Source organism: Pseudorca crassidens, chromosome 14, assembly GCF_039906515.1.
Source record: "Pseudorca crassidens isolate mPseCra1 chromosome 14, mPseCra1.hap1, whole genome shotgun sequence".
In the NCBI taxonomy this organism is placed as follows: Eukaryota; Metazoa; Chordata; class Mammalia; order Artiodactyla; family Delphinidae; genus Pseudorca; species Pseudorca crassidens.
Genome location: NC_090309.1, coordinates 68,976,714 through 68,991,499, shown reverse-complemented (window position 1 = coordinate 68,991,499; position 14,786 = coordinate 68,976,714). Strand labels below are relative to the sequence as shown.

The 14,786-nt window shown below is 39.9% G+C and overlaps 1 protein-coding gene across 1 annotated transcript in view; it reads right to left on the bottom strand.

Moving 5' to 3' along the window:
• The window catches only part of LOC137205550 (ALK tyrosine kinase receptor-like), a 541,956-nt gene that overhangs the window by 294,581 nt on the left and 232,589 nt on the right, over positions 1–14,786 (bottom strand). The window contains exon 3 of the mRNA XM_067703862.1: positions 10,769–10,933. Coding sequence (XP_067559963.1) covers positions 10,769–10,933 — 165 coding nt within the window. The remainder of the gene's footprint in view (positions 1–10,768; positions 10,934–14,786) is intronic.

Here is a 14,786-nt window from a genome sequence, read left to right as displayed (position 1 = left end):
AGATGTGCACTGCTGTGCCCTGTAACCTACTCAGGCAGGCAGGAACGCAACCTGCTTGTCCATCTGCTTGTCTATCTCACCCAAGCCAGTACAGCTGGATTCTTTGGTCGTTGTTGTGGCAGAAAATAGTTAACATGTTTTGACATTTTTTTTTTCCCAAAGAAGTCTAAAATAATTCAATAATACATAGCCTCAAATGAGAATTTTTATCTCTTTATATTAAAAAAATAATGACATGTTTTATCTTATTATAAAAGTAGTACATGCTTATGGACTCAAATTTGGAAAATACCAAGAGCACATAGGAGAGAATAAAAATCACTGATAATTGAGTCATCTAGAAATAACTTCTGCTACTATGTTAGTATATTTCCTTATAAGACTTTTTTTCTTATATACATATAGTTTTCTCTTTTACAAAACAAGTTATATAACACACATTGTTTAACCTTTTTTTAAAAAATCTAATAATAGGCCTTGAATACTTTCCCATATTACTAATAATTTTTATATAGCATAAATATAATGGCTGCATAATATTTAGGTATACTATATCTTATTTAACTAAATCCTTATTGTTTGAGCATTTAAATGATTTCTAGTTTTTCACCATGATAAACAACACCCCCAAGATACGTTTTTAGATAAGCCAATAGAAAATATTTGGTTGCAACCCTGTTCCTCAGGCCTGTCAGGTAGTCTATAGAGAAAAATATCTTTTGATTCTTGATGGTGAGTTAGTACATTAATAGCACTTAGACAAGAAGTGATTCCTTTCCTTTTCAAACCATATAGATTCTGAAAAAAGAGACTAAATGGTCTTTGAAACTCAGAGAGACCACAAGAGCTAAACCTGTCTGCAAGGCCTTCTTGATGGAGAGTGCCCAGCCAGCACAGCTCAGGACATGAGAGATGAATAGACAGGGGGAAGTCTGCCCAGAAGGCTTCTTAAAGGACTGGAAAGGTACAGAGATCTCAATGACTCTGGGGCTGGGTGACATGCCTTAGCAAACCCAATCCCATTTATAGAGGACAGATGTCCTGAGGTGGTCTCCAAAGTGTGTGCATGATTATTTTTATTTTAATTTAAAGAAGAAACAAAATAAGCTTTACCAATAGTATTATACAATAGAAACAAATATATGCATATAATTGATGAATACATACATAGCAGGGGTGCTCAGAAATATTTTACTAATGGGGCATACAATAAAATAAAGTTTAGAGACCACTGCCTTAAACCAGAAACTTCATAGTAGACAGGGTGAGCAGAATAGGAAGGGAGCTTCAGGGGAACACTCGACATAGATAGACAGTCCCAGTTTGTATCACCCCATTTGATGTAAGTGAAAAGAAAGGAACATTGTACTGTCCTGGAGCGTGTGTGTGTGTGTGTGTGTGTGTGTGTGTGTGTGTGTGTGTGTGTGTGTGTGTGTGTGTGTGTGTGTGTGTGTGTGTGTGTGTGTATTTCCAATTACATGTTTCTTCTATTCCAGTTTGCCTATCTCTCCTGACTGCTCTCCCAGCTTCAACATCCTTCTAAACCAGAGGTCTTTGCTAAAGACTGATTATACAGACAAAGTGAGGGGAGCAATTATTGACCACCAGAAGCTAGGGAAGAGGTATGGAATGGATCCTCCTGCAGAACCTCCAGAAGGTACCAAACATACCAACATTTTGATTTCAGACTGCTGGCTTCCAGAACTGGAAAACATTAATTTCTGTAGTTTTTTTTAATAAATTTATTTATTTTATTTTATTTATTTTATTTTTGGCTGTGTTGGGTCTTTGTTGCTGCACATGGGCTTTTCTCTGGTTGTGGCAAGTGGGGGCTACTCTTCGTTGTGGTGTGCAGGCGACTCATTGCCGTGGTTTATCTTGTTGTGGAGTATGGGCTCTGGCATGTGGGCTTCAGTAGTTGTGGCACACAGGCTCAGTAGTTGTGCCTCACAGGCTCTAGAGTGCAGGCTCAGTAGTTGTGGTGCACGGGCTTAGTTGCTCCGTGGCATGTGGGATCTTCCTGGACCAGGTATCAAACCCGTGTCCCCTGCATTGGCAGATGGATTCTTAACCACCGTGCCACCAGGGAAGCACAATTTCTGTTGTTTTAAGCCACCCAGTTTGTGTTCATTTGTTGCAGCAACTACTAGAATCTAACACAGAAGGGTACAATAGGAGTGGACCAAAAGGCTAAATGACCCCACTCTGGCACTGCAGTACCTCGTCATCTGTGGCAGCTTCGCTAGTCATTTCAGAGCTCCAGAACAGTATTTCTCAACTTTTTGAAAACTAAGCTACTTAGATAAACAGAAAAATCTCAGTAGCAGAGGTCCATCCAGGCCCTCCACCAAAAACAAAACAAAAGAAAGTAGAAACTTGAGAATCACTGCCCTGGAAGAGAATTGAGTTGATACAGGAAGACTGTAGACTCCCAGCTGAGTCTACTCCCATTCTTCCTGTGTATGCATATGAGCGAGGGGTCGGGGAGGAGTTTTGGGGAGGAACTGCTAATCTGTTGTCCATTTTAAAGCTAGAGCTAAGACTGGCTGCCTAAAATCAAAATGAGGTCACAGACACCCCAAAACACACCACTGGATGAGGTCCTGCCCACTAGAAAGACAACATCCAGCCTCATCTACCAGAACACAGTCCCCTCCACCAGGAAGCCTGCATAACCCACTGAACCAACCTTAGCCACTGGGGGCAGACACAAAAAACAACAGGAACTACGAACCTTCAGCCTGCAAAAAGGAGACCCCAAACACAGTAAGTTAAGCAAAATGACCTGGAAGATAAAATAGTGGAAATAACTACTGCAGAGCAGAATAAAGAAAAAGAAATGAAAAGAATTGAGGACAGTCTTAGAGACTTTAAAATAAAGACCGTTACAAGAGATAAGGAGGGACACTACATAATGATCAAAGGATCAATCCAAGAAGAAGATATAACAATTGTAAATATTTATGCACCCAACATAGGAGCATCTCAATACATAAGGCAAATGCTAACAGACATAAAAGGCAAAATCAACAGTAACACAATCATAGTAGGGGACTTTATCACCCCACTTTCACCAATGGACAGATCATCCAAAATGAAAATAAATAAGGAAACACAGCTTTAAGTGATACATTAAACAAGATGGACTTAATTGATATTTATAGGACATTCCATCCAAAAAAAATAGAATACACTTTCTTCTCAAGTGCTCATGGAACATTCTCCAGGATAGAGCATATCTTGGGTCACAAATCAACCTTTGGTAAGTTTAAGAAAATTGAAATCATATCAAGTATCTTTTCCGACCACAACGCTATGAGACTACATATCAATTACAGGAAAAAGATTGGTAAAAAATACAAAAACATGGAGGCTACACAGTACACTGCTAAATAACCAAGAGATCACTGAAGAAATCAAAGAGGAAATCAAAAACTACCTAGAAACAAACAAACCAAAAAAAAAATACCTAGAAACAAATGACAATGAAAACACAACGACCCAAAACCAAGGGGATGCAGCAAAAGCAGTTCTAAGAGGGAAGTTTATAGCAATACAATCCTACCTCAAGAAACAAGAAACATCTCAAATAAACAACCTAACCTTACAACTAAAGCAATTAGAGAAAGAAGAACAAAAAAACCCCCAAAGTTAGCAGAAGGAAAGAAATCATAAAGATCAGATCAGAAATAAATGAAAAAGAAATGAAAGAAAGAATAGCAAAGATCAATAAAACTAAAAGCTGGTTCTTTCAGAAGATAAACAAAATTGATAAACCATTAGCCAGACTCAGCAAGAAAAAAAGGGAGAAGATTCAAATCAGTAGAATTAGAAATGAAAAAGGAGAAGTAACAACTGACACTGCAGAAATACAAAGGATCATGAGAGATTACTACAAGCAACTATATGCCAATAAAAGGGACAACCTGGAAGAAATGGACACATTCTTAGAAAAGCACAACCTTCTGAGACTGAACCAGGAAGAAATAGAAAATATAAACAGACCAATCACAAGCACTGAAATTGAGACTGTGATTAAAAATCTTCCAACAAACAAAAGCCCAGGAACAGATAGCTTCATAGGCCAATTCTATCAAACATTTAGAGAAGAGCTAACTAACACCTACCCTTCTCAAACTCTTCCAAAATACAGCAGAGGGAGGAACACTCTGAAACTCATTCTACAAGGCCACCATCACCCTGATACCAAAACCAGACAAAGATACTACAAAAAAAGAAAATTACAGACCAATATCACTGATGAACATAGATGCAAAAATCCTCAGCAAAATACTAGCAAACAGAATCCAACAGCACATTAAAAGGATCATACACCATGAGCAAGTGAGGTTTATCCCAGGAATGCAAGGATTCTTCAATATGTGCAAATCAAACAATGTGATACACCATATTAACAAACTGAAGAATAAAAACCATATGATCATCACAATAGATGCAGAAAAAGCTTTTGACAAAATTCAACACCCATGTATGATAAAAAGCCTTGATAAAGTAGGCATAGAGGGAACGTTCCTCAACATAAAAAAGGCCATACATGACAAGGCCATATATGACAAATCCACAGCCAACATCATTCTCAATGGTGAAAAACTGAAAACATTTCCACTAACATCAGGAATAAGACAAGGTTGCGCACTCTCACCACTATTATTCAACGTAGTTTTGGAAGTTTCAGCCACAGCAATCAGAGAAGAAAAAGAAATAAAAGGAATCCAAATCGGAAAAGAAGAAGTCAAGCTGTCACTATTTGCAGATGACATGATACTATATATAGAGAATCCTAAAGATGCTACCAGAAAACTACTAGAGCTAATCAATGAATTTGGTAAAGTAGCAGGATACAAAATTAATGCACAGAAGTCCCTTGCATTCCTATACACTAATGATGAAAAATCTGAAAGAGAAATTAAGGAAACACTCCCAATTACGATTGCAACAAAAAGAATAAAAATACTTAGGAATAAACCTACCTAAGGAGACAAAAGACCTGTAGGCAGAAAACTATAAGACACTGATGAAAGAAATTAAAGATGATACAAACAGATGGAGAGATATACCATGTTGTTGGATTGGAAGAATCAACATTGTGAAAATGACTCTACTACCCAAAGCAATCTACAGATTCAATGCAATCCCTATCAAATTACCACTGGCATTTTTCACAGAACTAGAACAAAAAAAATCACAATTTGTATGGAAACACAAAAGACCCTGAAGAGCCAAAGCAATCTTGAGAAAGAAAAATGGAGCTGGAGGAATCAGGCTCCCTGACTTCAGACTATACTAAAAAGCTGCAGTAATCAAGACAATATGGTACTGGCACAAAAACAGAAATATAGATCAATGCAACAGGATAGAAAGCCCAGAGATAAACCAAGCACATATGGTCACCTTATCTTTGATAAAGGAGGCAAGAATATACAATAGATAAAAGACAGCCTCTTCAATAAGTGGTGCTAGGGAAACTGGACAGCTACATGTAAAATAATGAAAGTAGAATACTCCCTAACACCATACACAAAAATAAACTCAAAATGGATTAAAGACCTAAATGTAAGGCCAGACACTATAAAACTCTTAGAGGAAAACATAGGCAGAACACTCTATGACCTAAGTCACAGCAAGACCCTTTCTGACCCACGTCCTAGATAAATGAAAATAAAAACAAAAATAATCAAATGGCAACTAATGAAACTTAAAAGCTTTTCACAGCAAGGGAAACCATAAACAAGACAAAAATACAACACTTAGAATGGGAGAAAATATTTGCAAATGAAGCAACTGACAAAGCATTAATCTCCAAAATTTACAAGCAGCTCATGCAGCTCAATATCAAAAAAACAAACAACCCAATCCAAAAATGGGCAGAAGACCTAAATAGACATTTCTCCAAAGAAGATATACAGACTGCGAACAAACACATGAAAGGATGCTCAACATCACTAATCATTAGAGAAATGAAAATCAAAAGTACAATGAGGTATCACCTAACACAGGTAATAATGGCCATCATCAAAAAATCTACAAACAATAAATGCTGGAGAGGGTGTGGAGAAAAGGGAACCCTCTTGCTCTGTTGGTGGGAATGTAAATTGATACAGCCACTATGGAGAACAGTATGGAGGTTCCTTAAAGAACTAAAACTAGAACTACCATACGACCCAGCAATCTCACTACTGGGCATATACCCTGAGAAAACCAGAATTCAAAAAGAATCATGTACCACAATGTCCATTGCAGCTCTATTTACAATAGCAGGACATGGAAGCAACCTAAGTGTCCATCGACAGATGAATGGATAAAGAAGATGTGGCACATATACAATGGAATATTACTCAGCCATAAAAAGAAACGAAATTGAGTTATTTGTCGTGAGGTGGATGGACCTAGGGTCTGTCATACAGAGTGAAGTAATTCAGAAAGAGAAAAACAAATACCGTATGCTAACACATATATATGGAATTAAAAAAAAATGGTTCTGAAAAACCTAGGGGCAGGACAGGAATAAAGACACAGATGTAGAGAATGGACTTGAGGTCATAGGGTGGGGGAAGGGTGAGCTGTGATTAAGTGAGAGCGTGCCATGGAGTTATATACACTACCAAATGTAAAATAGATAGCTAGTGGGAAGCAGCCGCATAGCTCAGGGATATCAGCTCGGTGCTTTGTGAACGCCTAGAGGGGTGGCAGGGAGGGTGGGAGGGAGATGCAAGAAGGAAGAGATATGGGGATATATGTATATATATAGCTGATTCACTTTGTTATAAAGCAGAAACTAACACACCATTGTAAAGCAATTATACTGCAATAAAGATGTTAAAAAAAAAAAAGCTAGAGCTTAGCTAGAGATCAAAATCTTATCTCGCTAATTCCAGAAGTAGTAGACATTAAACATGCCCCTGACAGTTCTTAAAAAGTCACAGAATGCCTCCACCTGATGATTCCTCAAGATTTTATTAATCTATAATATTGTGTTCTATCAAGATCATCACTTTTTATTATCTTGCTGCTCTGAATTGTTTCTCCCTTATTATTCTCAGCTACAGGGGCCATAAATTAAATTCATTCAGAATTTATACTCCTACAGTTCATTATATGTGATTGGTATTATCTCGCTACCTTTCTCTGGCTCTTCTATAACCCCTGACAAGAAATATTGTAATAGTGTCTAAATACCATCCAACCAATAAATGTTGAGTTTAAAAAACAAACAAGAAAAAAAAAAATCTATTGACTACAGTGCCCTAAAGGGCACTCCATCACTCCTTTTTATCTCCACCAATGGTATTATTTCTGCTGAAATGACAGAGAAAGTGAGATTCTAAAGAGTTGAGAGTTAGGTCCTTGCTTTGCCGCAGTCTGGATTGGGCATGTCATTTTCTCTCCCCTCACCTTCACCTCTCTCCCTGAAGGCCAAGGGACATTACAATACATCAGCCTGCTTCTTGAGGAGCAACCCTACTTCAGGGAACAAACAGATAGCGATGTAATCAGTTGACTCAAAAATCAATGAGTGGTCCATTACTGGAAATTCTGAACACCTCTCAGTGACCTTCCAGAAGCATCGCTACAAAAGCTGGGAGGATAGTCTCTTGTTTCTAAGACTGACCAAGGCTGTGGAATATAGATCCCTCCATTAGACCCCAATAAAAATAAACACAAGTATTTGATAATGGTGAGATTCCCCCAAGTTATGTTTGGATGTGTTTGTTCACTAAAGAACTTGATAAAATGAACTGGTATATCCACAGCGGCTTTGTCATGGTTGTTCCCATCATCATCTTCAGTGATGTGAGAGTCTACCACGCTAGGAAGAGCGGTGATTTTTCAGAGAGATGGAAGTTGGCAATACTTACTAAAAAGTGGAGATTCGAATCCTGGCTGATTCATCTAATGGGAAATGGTTCACATTCAATGCATGCTCTGGCCCTTGGGACTCAGCTTTATAGAAACATAAAGGCCTCAATATGTTTCCACAGTCAGGACCACCGAGAAGTGAGTATTTCTTTCTTCCCTCCTCTCCTTCCTTTTATTTTCTCACAGTACAGGGAGTAACGGGCAGATGCTAAAGATCATAAGATCGAGGATGGAGGAGGAGAAACCGGTCAGAGAGTGGCAATACATAATCTATTGGCACTGCTTTAAAACTTGTTTAAAAATTTAAAAAGCACTGATCTTCAAAGTTATAAAGTCTGACACCACAACATCTGTGGACAGTTGCCACTTGTCCCTCTCTCCTGATCTCACTGAACTGCAATCACAATTCAATAGTTATCAGATAAAAAAACCGTACAATGACCAAAAATGCATGTACTGCCAGGACTGTTTCTAGAGGTTAGGAATTGGGATACAGAGACATCCCTAAGGGTGGCTGAATGGGAGTACGCCTGAAAAAGGGTCCACACCAATAGTACAGTAAACCTCAGAATCACCTGAGAAATTTACACAACCATAAAATAAAAGAGTCCCATAGAAATCAAAGCTGCAATGACATACTGTATTCCATCCACCAGATGAACAAAAATGACAAAGTCTGGCAATACCGGGTACTGGTGAGGATGTAGGATCCCGGATGTACTAATACATCACTAGAGGGAGTATAACTTGGTGCCGCCACTTTGGAAAATACATTGGATTATCTATTGAAATGGAAGCTGTACCTTGTGACCCAGAAATTCCACTCCAAGTTCTACGCTCTAGAGAAACTCTTGGATGTGCATACGCACCAAGAGGCATGCACAAAAATGCTGACAGTAGAGTTGTTGGTAACAGCAAAAGCCTGGAAACAACCCAAATATCTAATGACAGTGGAAGAGAGAAATTGTGGTATTTTTCTGCAATGGATTCAAAACCAAATGAACCACAGCTACATGCGTCAAAATGAGCAAATCACAGAACAAAAACATTATTCCATTTATATAACAGGTTGCAAATCTAATCTATATGTTGTTTGAGGCTATATACATATGTGGTAAAGCCACAAAGAAAGCAAATGAATGATTAACACAAAGTGCAGGATAATATTTACCTCTGGGGAAAGGGAGAGATTTTTGATCTGGGTGGGGGACAGAAGAGATTGTAAAGGGACTGACAACATTCAAATTCTTACACTTGGTGATGAGAATACAAGTACTGATTTTATTGTAATCTTTAATCCTTGCATATATGTTATATCTACTTTTTTGCACATGCTAGCTTTTATAGTAAAATTTTAAAATCTACAGATTTCTAGGCTCTATCTCAGATCTACTGAATCAGAATTAGCCTATAGCGCTTAGGAAGTATTTTTTTATAAGTTCTCCAGAATATTCGGAGGCATTATTGGGTTAAGAGCACACACCTACACACATACACACCCTACGTTACACAACAGTATCCAGATGAAAGCAGCTTAAAATATGTATCAAAGTCAAGAAATTTCAAGAGAGTCATAAAAATAGAAAAGGTCAGCCTGGGAGAGTGTGTAGAAAAGAAAGGTGCCTCATAGTTCAGGGCTCAAGGCTGATGTAGAAGCCTGGGAGCATTAGTTACTAGTTATTAGTCTCTCATGAGCGTACTTGAGCCCTGTCCCTATTAGTTTCCCAAGAGCATTTGCCTGAGATAATCACCCCTAAGAACTGGGCCCACAGCAGGCTGTCACCACAGCTTTCGCTACAAAGACAGAAACATGATATGGTGAAAAGTATTCTGGTCTATGACTCATCACGGCAGACATCTAGACCTGAACCCACATGTATAAGCTGATCTTTAGCAAGTTGCTTCCCCTCTCTGAGCCCTAGCTTTCCCATCTGTCCTGACTCCCTCACAAAATTGGAATCCAATGAGACAGTGCAGTTGGAAGGGCTTTGCAAACTGAAAATACTACTCTGAATGTCCAGTAAGTCCAGTACTATGTCAGTTATCATTTCTTCCTGAAAGTTAGAAATATAGGTGGTCTATTCTGGGTCAGTAAAGTTTTCTGAGTCCAAGGAATTGGGAGTTCTAAGATTTGCCTTAAAGAGACCTGAGGCAGTGCTAGGGCTTAGTGCCTCCATATCTCTCTCTAAAAACTCAGCAAATATTTAACAAGCACCCACTACTTACCCTCAGCCTACCTTTTCCAGTCCTGATAATTTAGAAGAGGATATTCATAAACAGCAAAGAACTACTGGAAGCACCTTGCAGAACTAATATGCAGTCTAAATATTCATTAATGGCTTTGAAACTAACATTTAACTCAGTTATACAACACCTTCCAAATTAGGATTGCCAGATTTAGCAAATAAAAATGTACAACACTCAATTACATTTGAATTTTTTAGTATAATTTGAATAATTTTTAAGTATAAGTATGTCCCAACTATTGCATGAGACATACTTATACTAAAAAATCATTTGTTATTCACTGGAAGCCCAAAGTTAACTGGATGTCCTGTGTTTTAACTGGCAACCCCATTCCAAATGAACAAACAGATTAACATTTTCTTCTATATCTTACATTGGGAAATCTGCATGAAAGAGAGCTATGAAATCCTATTTTCTTTCATTAATAAGAGCGTAAAGGGTTGGATTGATCCTGAAATTGGACTTGCAACCTCCTCTTCCTTGTATAGTCCAAGAAGACATGAAGAGGCACAGATATTACAAACAGGTTTCAAAGGAAACAGGATGGAACAGTGGTGGAGAAGCCTCAAAATTTCAAACAGAAATAGACATCCCACCCCATCCTGGCCCATCTGGGACGCTTTGCAGTGGCCTCTACCCTTACCTCTGGGCATCTCCTTGGCATGCTCCTCTTCGGGCCCATCCAACAGGTCTATCTGGGAAGCCTCCTCGGCAGGGACACGGCGCCAGGACCAGCTCTGGTTCCCAAGGTTGTGCAGTGGAGGGGAATACTCCAGCTCACAGGGGAAGTCAAAGCTGCACTCCAGACCTGCAAAGACAGCCAATGGTCAGTGGAGCAAACTGTCTCCCAAATGTGACCTTCCAGCCCCACTTCTCCACTCCAGGAAGTTGGCCTCCATCTCACCCACAACCTTCACCCTAACGAGGTATGGCAGGCTGTCAATTCCACGGGTGGCTGAGCTCCATGAAAAGGAGACTACAAGAGAAAAGGAGACTACAAGAGAAAAAAAGTGTTCTTTATATAACTCAGATTATGGGAGGTATCTTCACAGAAGGCAGAAAAAAAGTGTTCTTTATATAACTCAGATTATGGGAGGTATCTTCACAGAAGGCAGGTAAAAAATAAGCTAAACAAGTCGGACCATGAAAAGTTTTGTGTTTTGTAAGGTTACCTGGTGACATGGAGAGGGCCTGAGGTCAAGTGGGCAGAGCCTGGCTTTGCAACCAGATGGGTCTGAATCTAAGTCAGGCAAGAAAATTAACCTCTCTGGCCTGAAATTTCCTCACTTGTACATTGGGGATGATAATTTCTACCTCTGGAGATTGCTGTAAGAACTAGTAGTATAATTCATTATCTGTACACATGAGTCTGGTCCACAGCTGATGCTCAGGAAAAATCCTCATCAGGATCGTAACTGAGAAGAGAAGGCCAAAGGGAACTTAAGCTACTCACAACCCTGTTTGACAGCCCTATCATCTATTCTTCAATCACCCTCCAGAGAGGAGAGCCAAGGCTGTGATAGCTAATGAGTTTATTCTCTCTTGGGGAGGGAATGGGGAAGGTCACTGGGTAAGGAGAGAGAGAAGAGGCAGAAAGAGGCTGTGTCCTGGGACCCTGTGTGATCGCTTTCTGGGCTTCTTTGCATGAATCATCCTTGTGTCCAATCATTCCACGTCTGCCCTACTTTTAGGATACACTTACCTTCTCTTTCCCTTGCCTTGCTTGTTGTTTATTACCCAAAGTGGCTGAAGTACTTTGTACCTAGAAGGCCTCAATGCTCACCGAAGGATCAATAGAATATGTGCCAAAAACCAAATTAGTCATCCACCCTTTACTTCATCATCTCCCTTTAGCCCTGGGGATGTGAAGAAAGGGAAAATTTGATATAAAGACCATTGGATGGGAATATGGGGAATTTGATTGGTATCCAGGCTTGGCCAGTCTCTTCTCACATATGGAACTTGGTGCCCTCATCCGTAAATAAGAGGTTTAGACTTGATGATTCTAGAAACAAGTACCCAGTGAAACCTGGGTTCCAGCTCCAACTCTGCCATTGATTTGCTGGTTACCTTGAATAAGCCACTTAACCTCTCTGGGCCTTAAATCCATCAAATACAGAATGAGACCCACACTAGATGTCTTCTAAAGCTCCTTCCTGATTCGACTTTTTTTTTTTAACATCTTTATTGGAGTATAATTGCTTTACAATGGTGTGTTATTTTCTGCTTTATAACAAAGTGAATCAGATATACATATACATATATCCCCATATCACCTCCCTCTTGCGTCTCCCTCCCACCCTCCCTATCCCACCCCTCTAGGTGGTCACAAAGCACCGAGCTTATCTCCCTGTGCTATGCGGCTGCTTCCCACTAGCTATCTATTTTACATTTGGTAGTGTATATATGTCAATGCTACTCTCTCACTTCATCCCAGCTTACCCTTCCCCTTCCCCGTGTCCTCAAGTCCATTCCCTACCTCTGCGGCTTTATTCCTGCTGATTTGACTTTTTTAAGATTCCAAAGTCCTTGCTCTCAGAAGGGTTATAACTAATTTGATAAATCAATCTGTGCAGTGGTGCTAATGACTACTAACTCCCAATTATCATTGTGCATTTTAACAGCTGCTTCTGGAGCTACTGCTACCTTGATCTCCAAGATGAGTCTCCTGTTGGGAATTTCAGGAGGCAGAGGAGAAGTAGGGCCAAGACTAGTGCAGGTAGCCAGTCACTGGAATGTCCTTTAGTTACACCATAGAAGATGGCCCTGCCCTGGAGTGGGAGCAAAATAATGCCCACTGACATTGGCCAAACGATCTAAGTTTAGGGGGGGAAGAAAAAAATCCTTCAATTACCCTTCTATTAAAGTATCTTTCTACTTCTCAACCAGCCGAGATTTATGTACCAGCTGCTCTCCAGGAGCTGCCATCCTTCTGGTCCTAAGGTTAATACCACTCGCCCTTTCACGATTCAGACAATTCACCTTTATAATGTCAAGCTGAAACAGGCAGGGCTAGCCTTGTTTGAGTTGACAGGCCACTTGCTGCGTACATATTTTATCAGCCTTGAAGAATTTCTACCTGCCTCTGGGGGCTGAACTGCTGCTATGAGTTGGTGTCCATGAATTGTAGGCTGTCTTAATCTTCAAGACTTGCTTGCCAGGAACCTGGTTTGATAGCAGAATGCAAGGAGAAGAAAACCGATCCAACATTTTGTACTTTGTAGCACAAAAATTATTCTTATAACGAAAGGTGTAGCCATTAAACCTGGCTCCTCTGGGGATGATTAACAAGACCCATCCACATTAGTGAATGATCAAGTCAGAAGGTGGGAGAGAAAGCTACTGGCCACCTCCTTCCCACATCAACAATTACTGGTACCTTTCCCAAAGCTTCAACTTCTGAGACCCATCCTCCATCTTGACTTTTCTTCTCCAATTAAAGTCATCCTATTTCTATTTGGGACAGAAGTGTGGCATGCCAGCTCAGACACTGCCTGGCAAATGCGCTGTGTGCATATTAGACAAACAGACAACAGAATCTACAACCCCAGTCTCAAGTGCCATCAGTCCTTGGATCTTTGAACTCTGGAGTCTGATAATCAGCTGTGTTTGGGTCAGACCCTGCCTAGTAAAACAAGCTAGGCAGATACTCCTGTTATCAAATGGGTTCATTTTGAAATTCTTGCCCTGAGGCAGCTTCTCTTTAGCTGTCAAAGATGTACTCTTTGGCTTTAAATAGGAATGGAGTTAACGTTATTGCTCATTTTGGGTGAAATCAGATTGGGCTTTTCTATATTCTGATTTAATTTCTTATAAAATTTCTACACAGGTTTCTCTCTCCTTTGCTAGCCTCTGTGCCTTTCGAGCAATAATACCTGGGATTTGCCTTCTCTAAAAACACCAGGTTAAGCCTCATTTTCCTTAGGCCTTTCCTGAGTTTCTAGACCTAGGATGCTTCTTGGATCTCTCTCTTTAGCCCTCCTCTGACTCCACCCCTTTGTGGTGGGTGCTGTAGAGTCTCTCCTACAGGCAGGACTCAGAGGGGCTAAGGGTTTCCGTGAGGTGTTCAGCCTTAAGCAACCCAATGGTTGAACAGGTCCATGCCCAAGGAGAGGGGCCGGAAATCACATTCACTGACCCCGGCTGTCTGCCAGGGACTGTGCTAAGGAGTTTCTTATATCACTGTATTTAATCTACTGAACAAAACTGAGAAGGGAATTGTGTCTTCTCTTTAAAGCTGAGGAAACTGAGGCTCAGGAAGTTTACTCTACTTGTACAAAGACCAAAGGACTACCCTACGGCAGAGCCAGAATGTGACCCAGGGCTGGTTAATGCTGAAGATCTAGATGTTATTCATCACACCTCCACAGCTTCAGAATTTTAATCCAGGGCCAACAGATTAAATTATATATGAGAAACCTATGAAGTGCTATATTTCGGTTATTATTAGATACTAAGTCTGTAACCTTTTCATACCTGTAAAGGCTTCTGTACTACCCTAAGGAGACAGATCTATATTTCCTCTGTGTCAGGTCCATTTTACAAAGTGACTGACCTTCAGAAGAATCCAGAGATTTCGACCTTCCTTTTTACATACCTGTTTGGAACCAGGAGAATCTAACTTTCCAGAACCTGCTAAACACATAGTTGAAATCACTGCT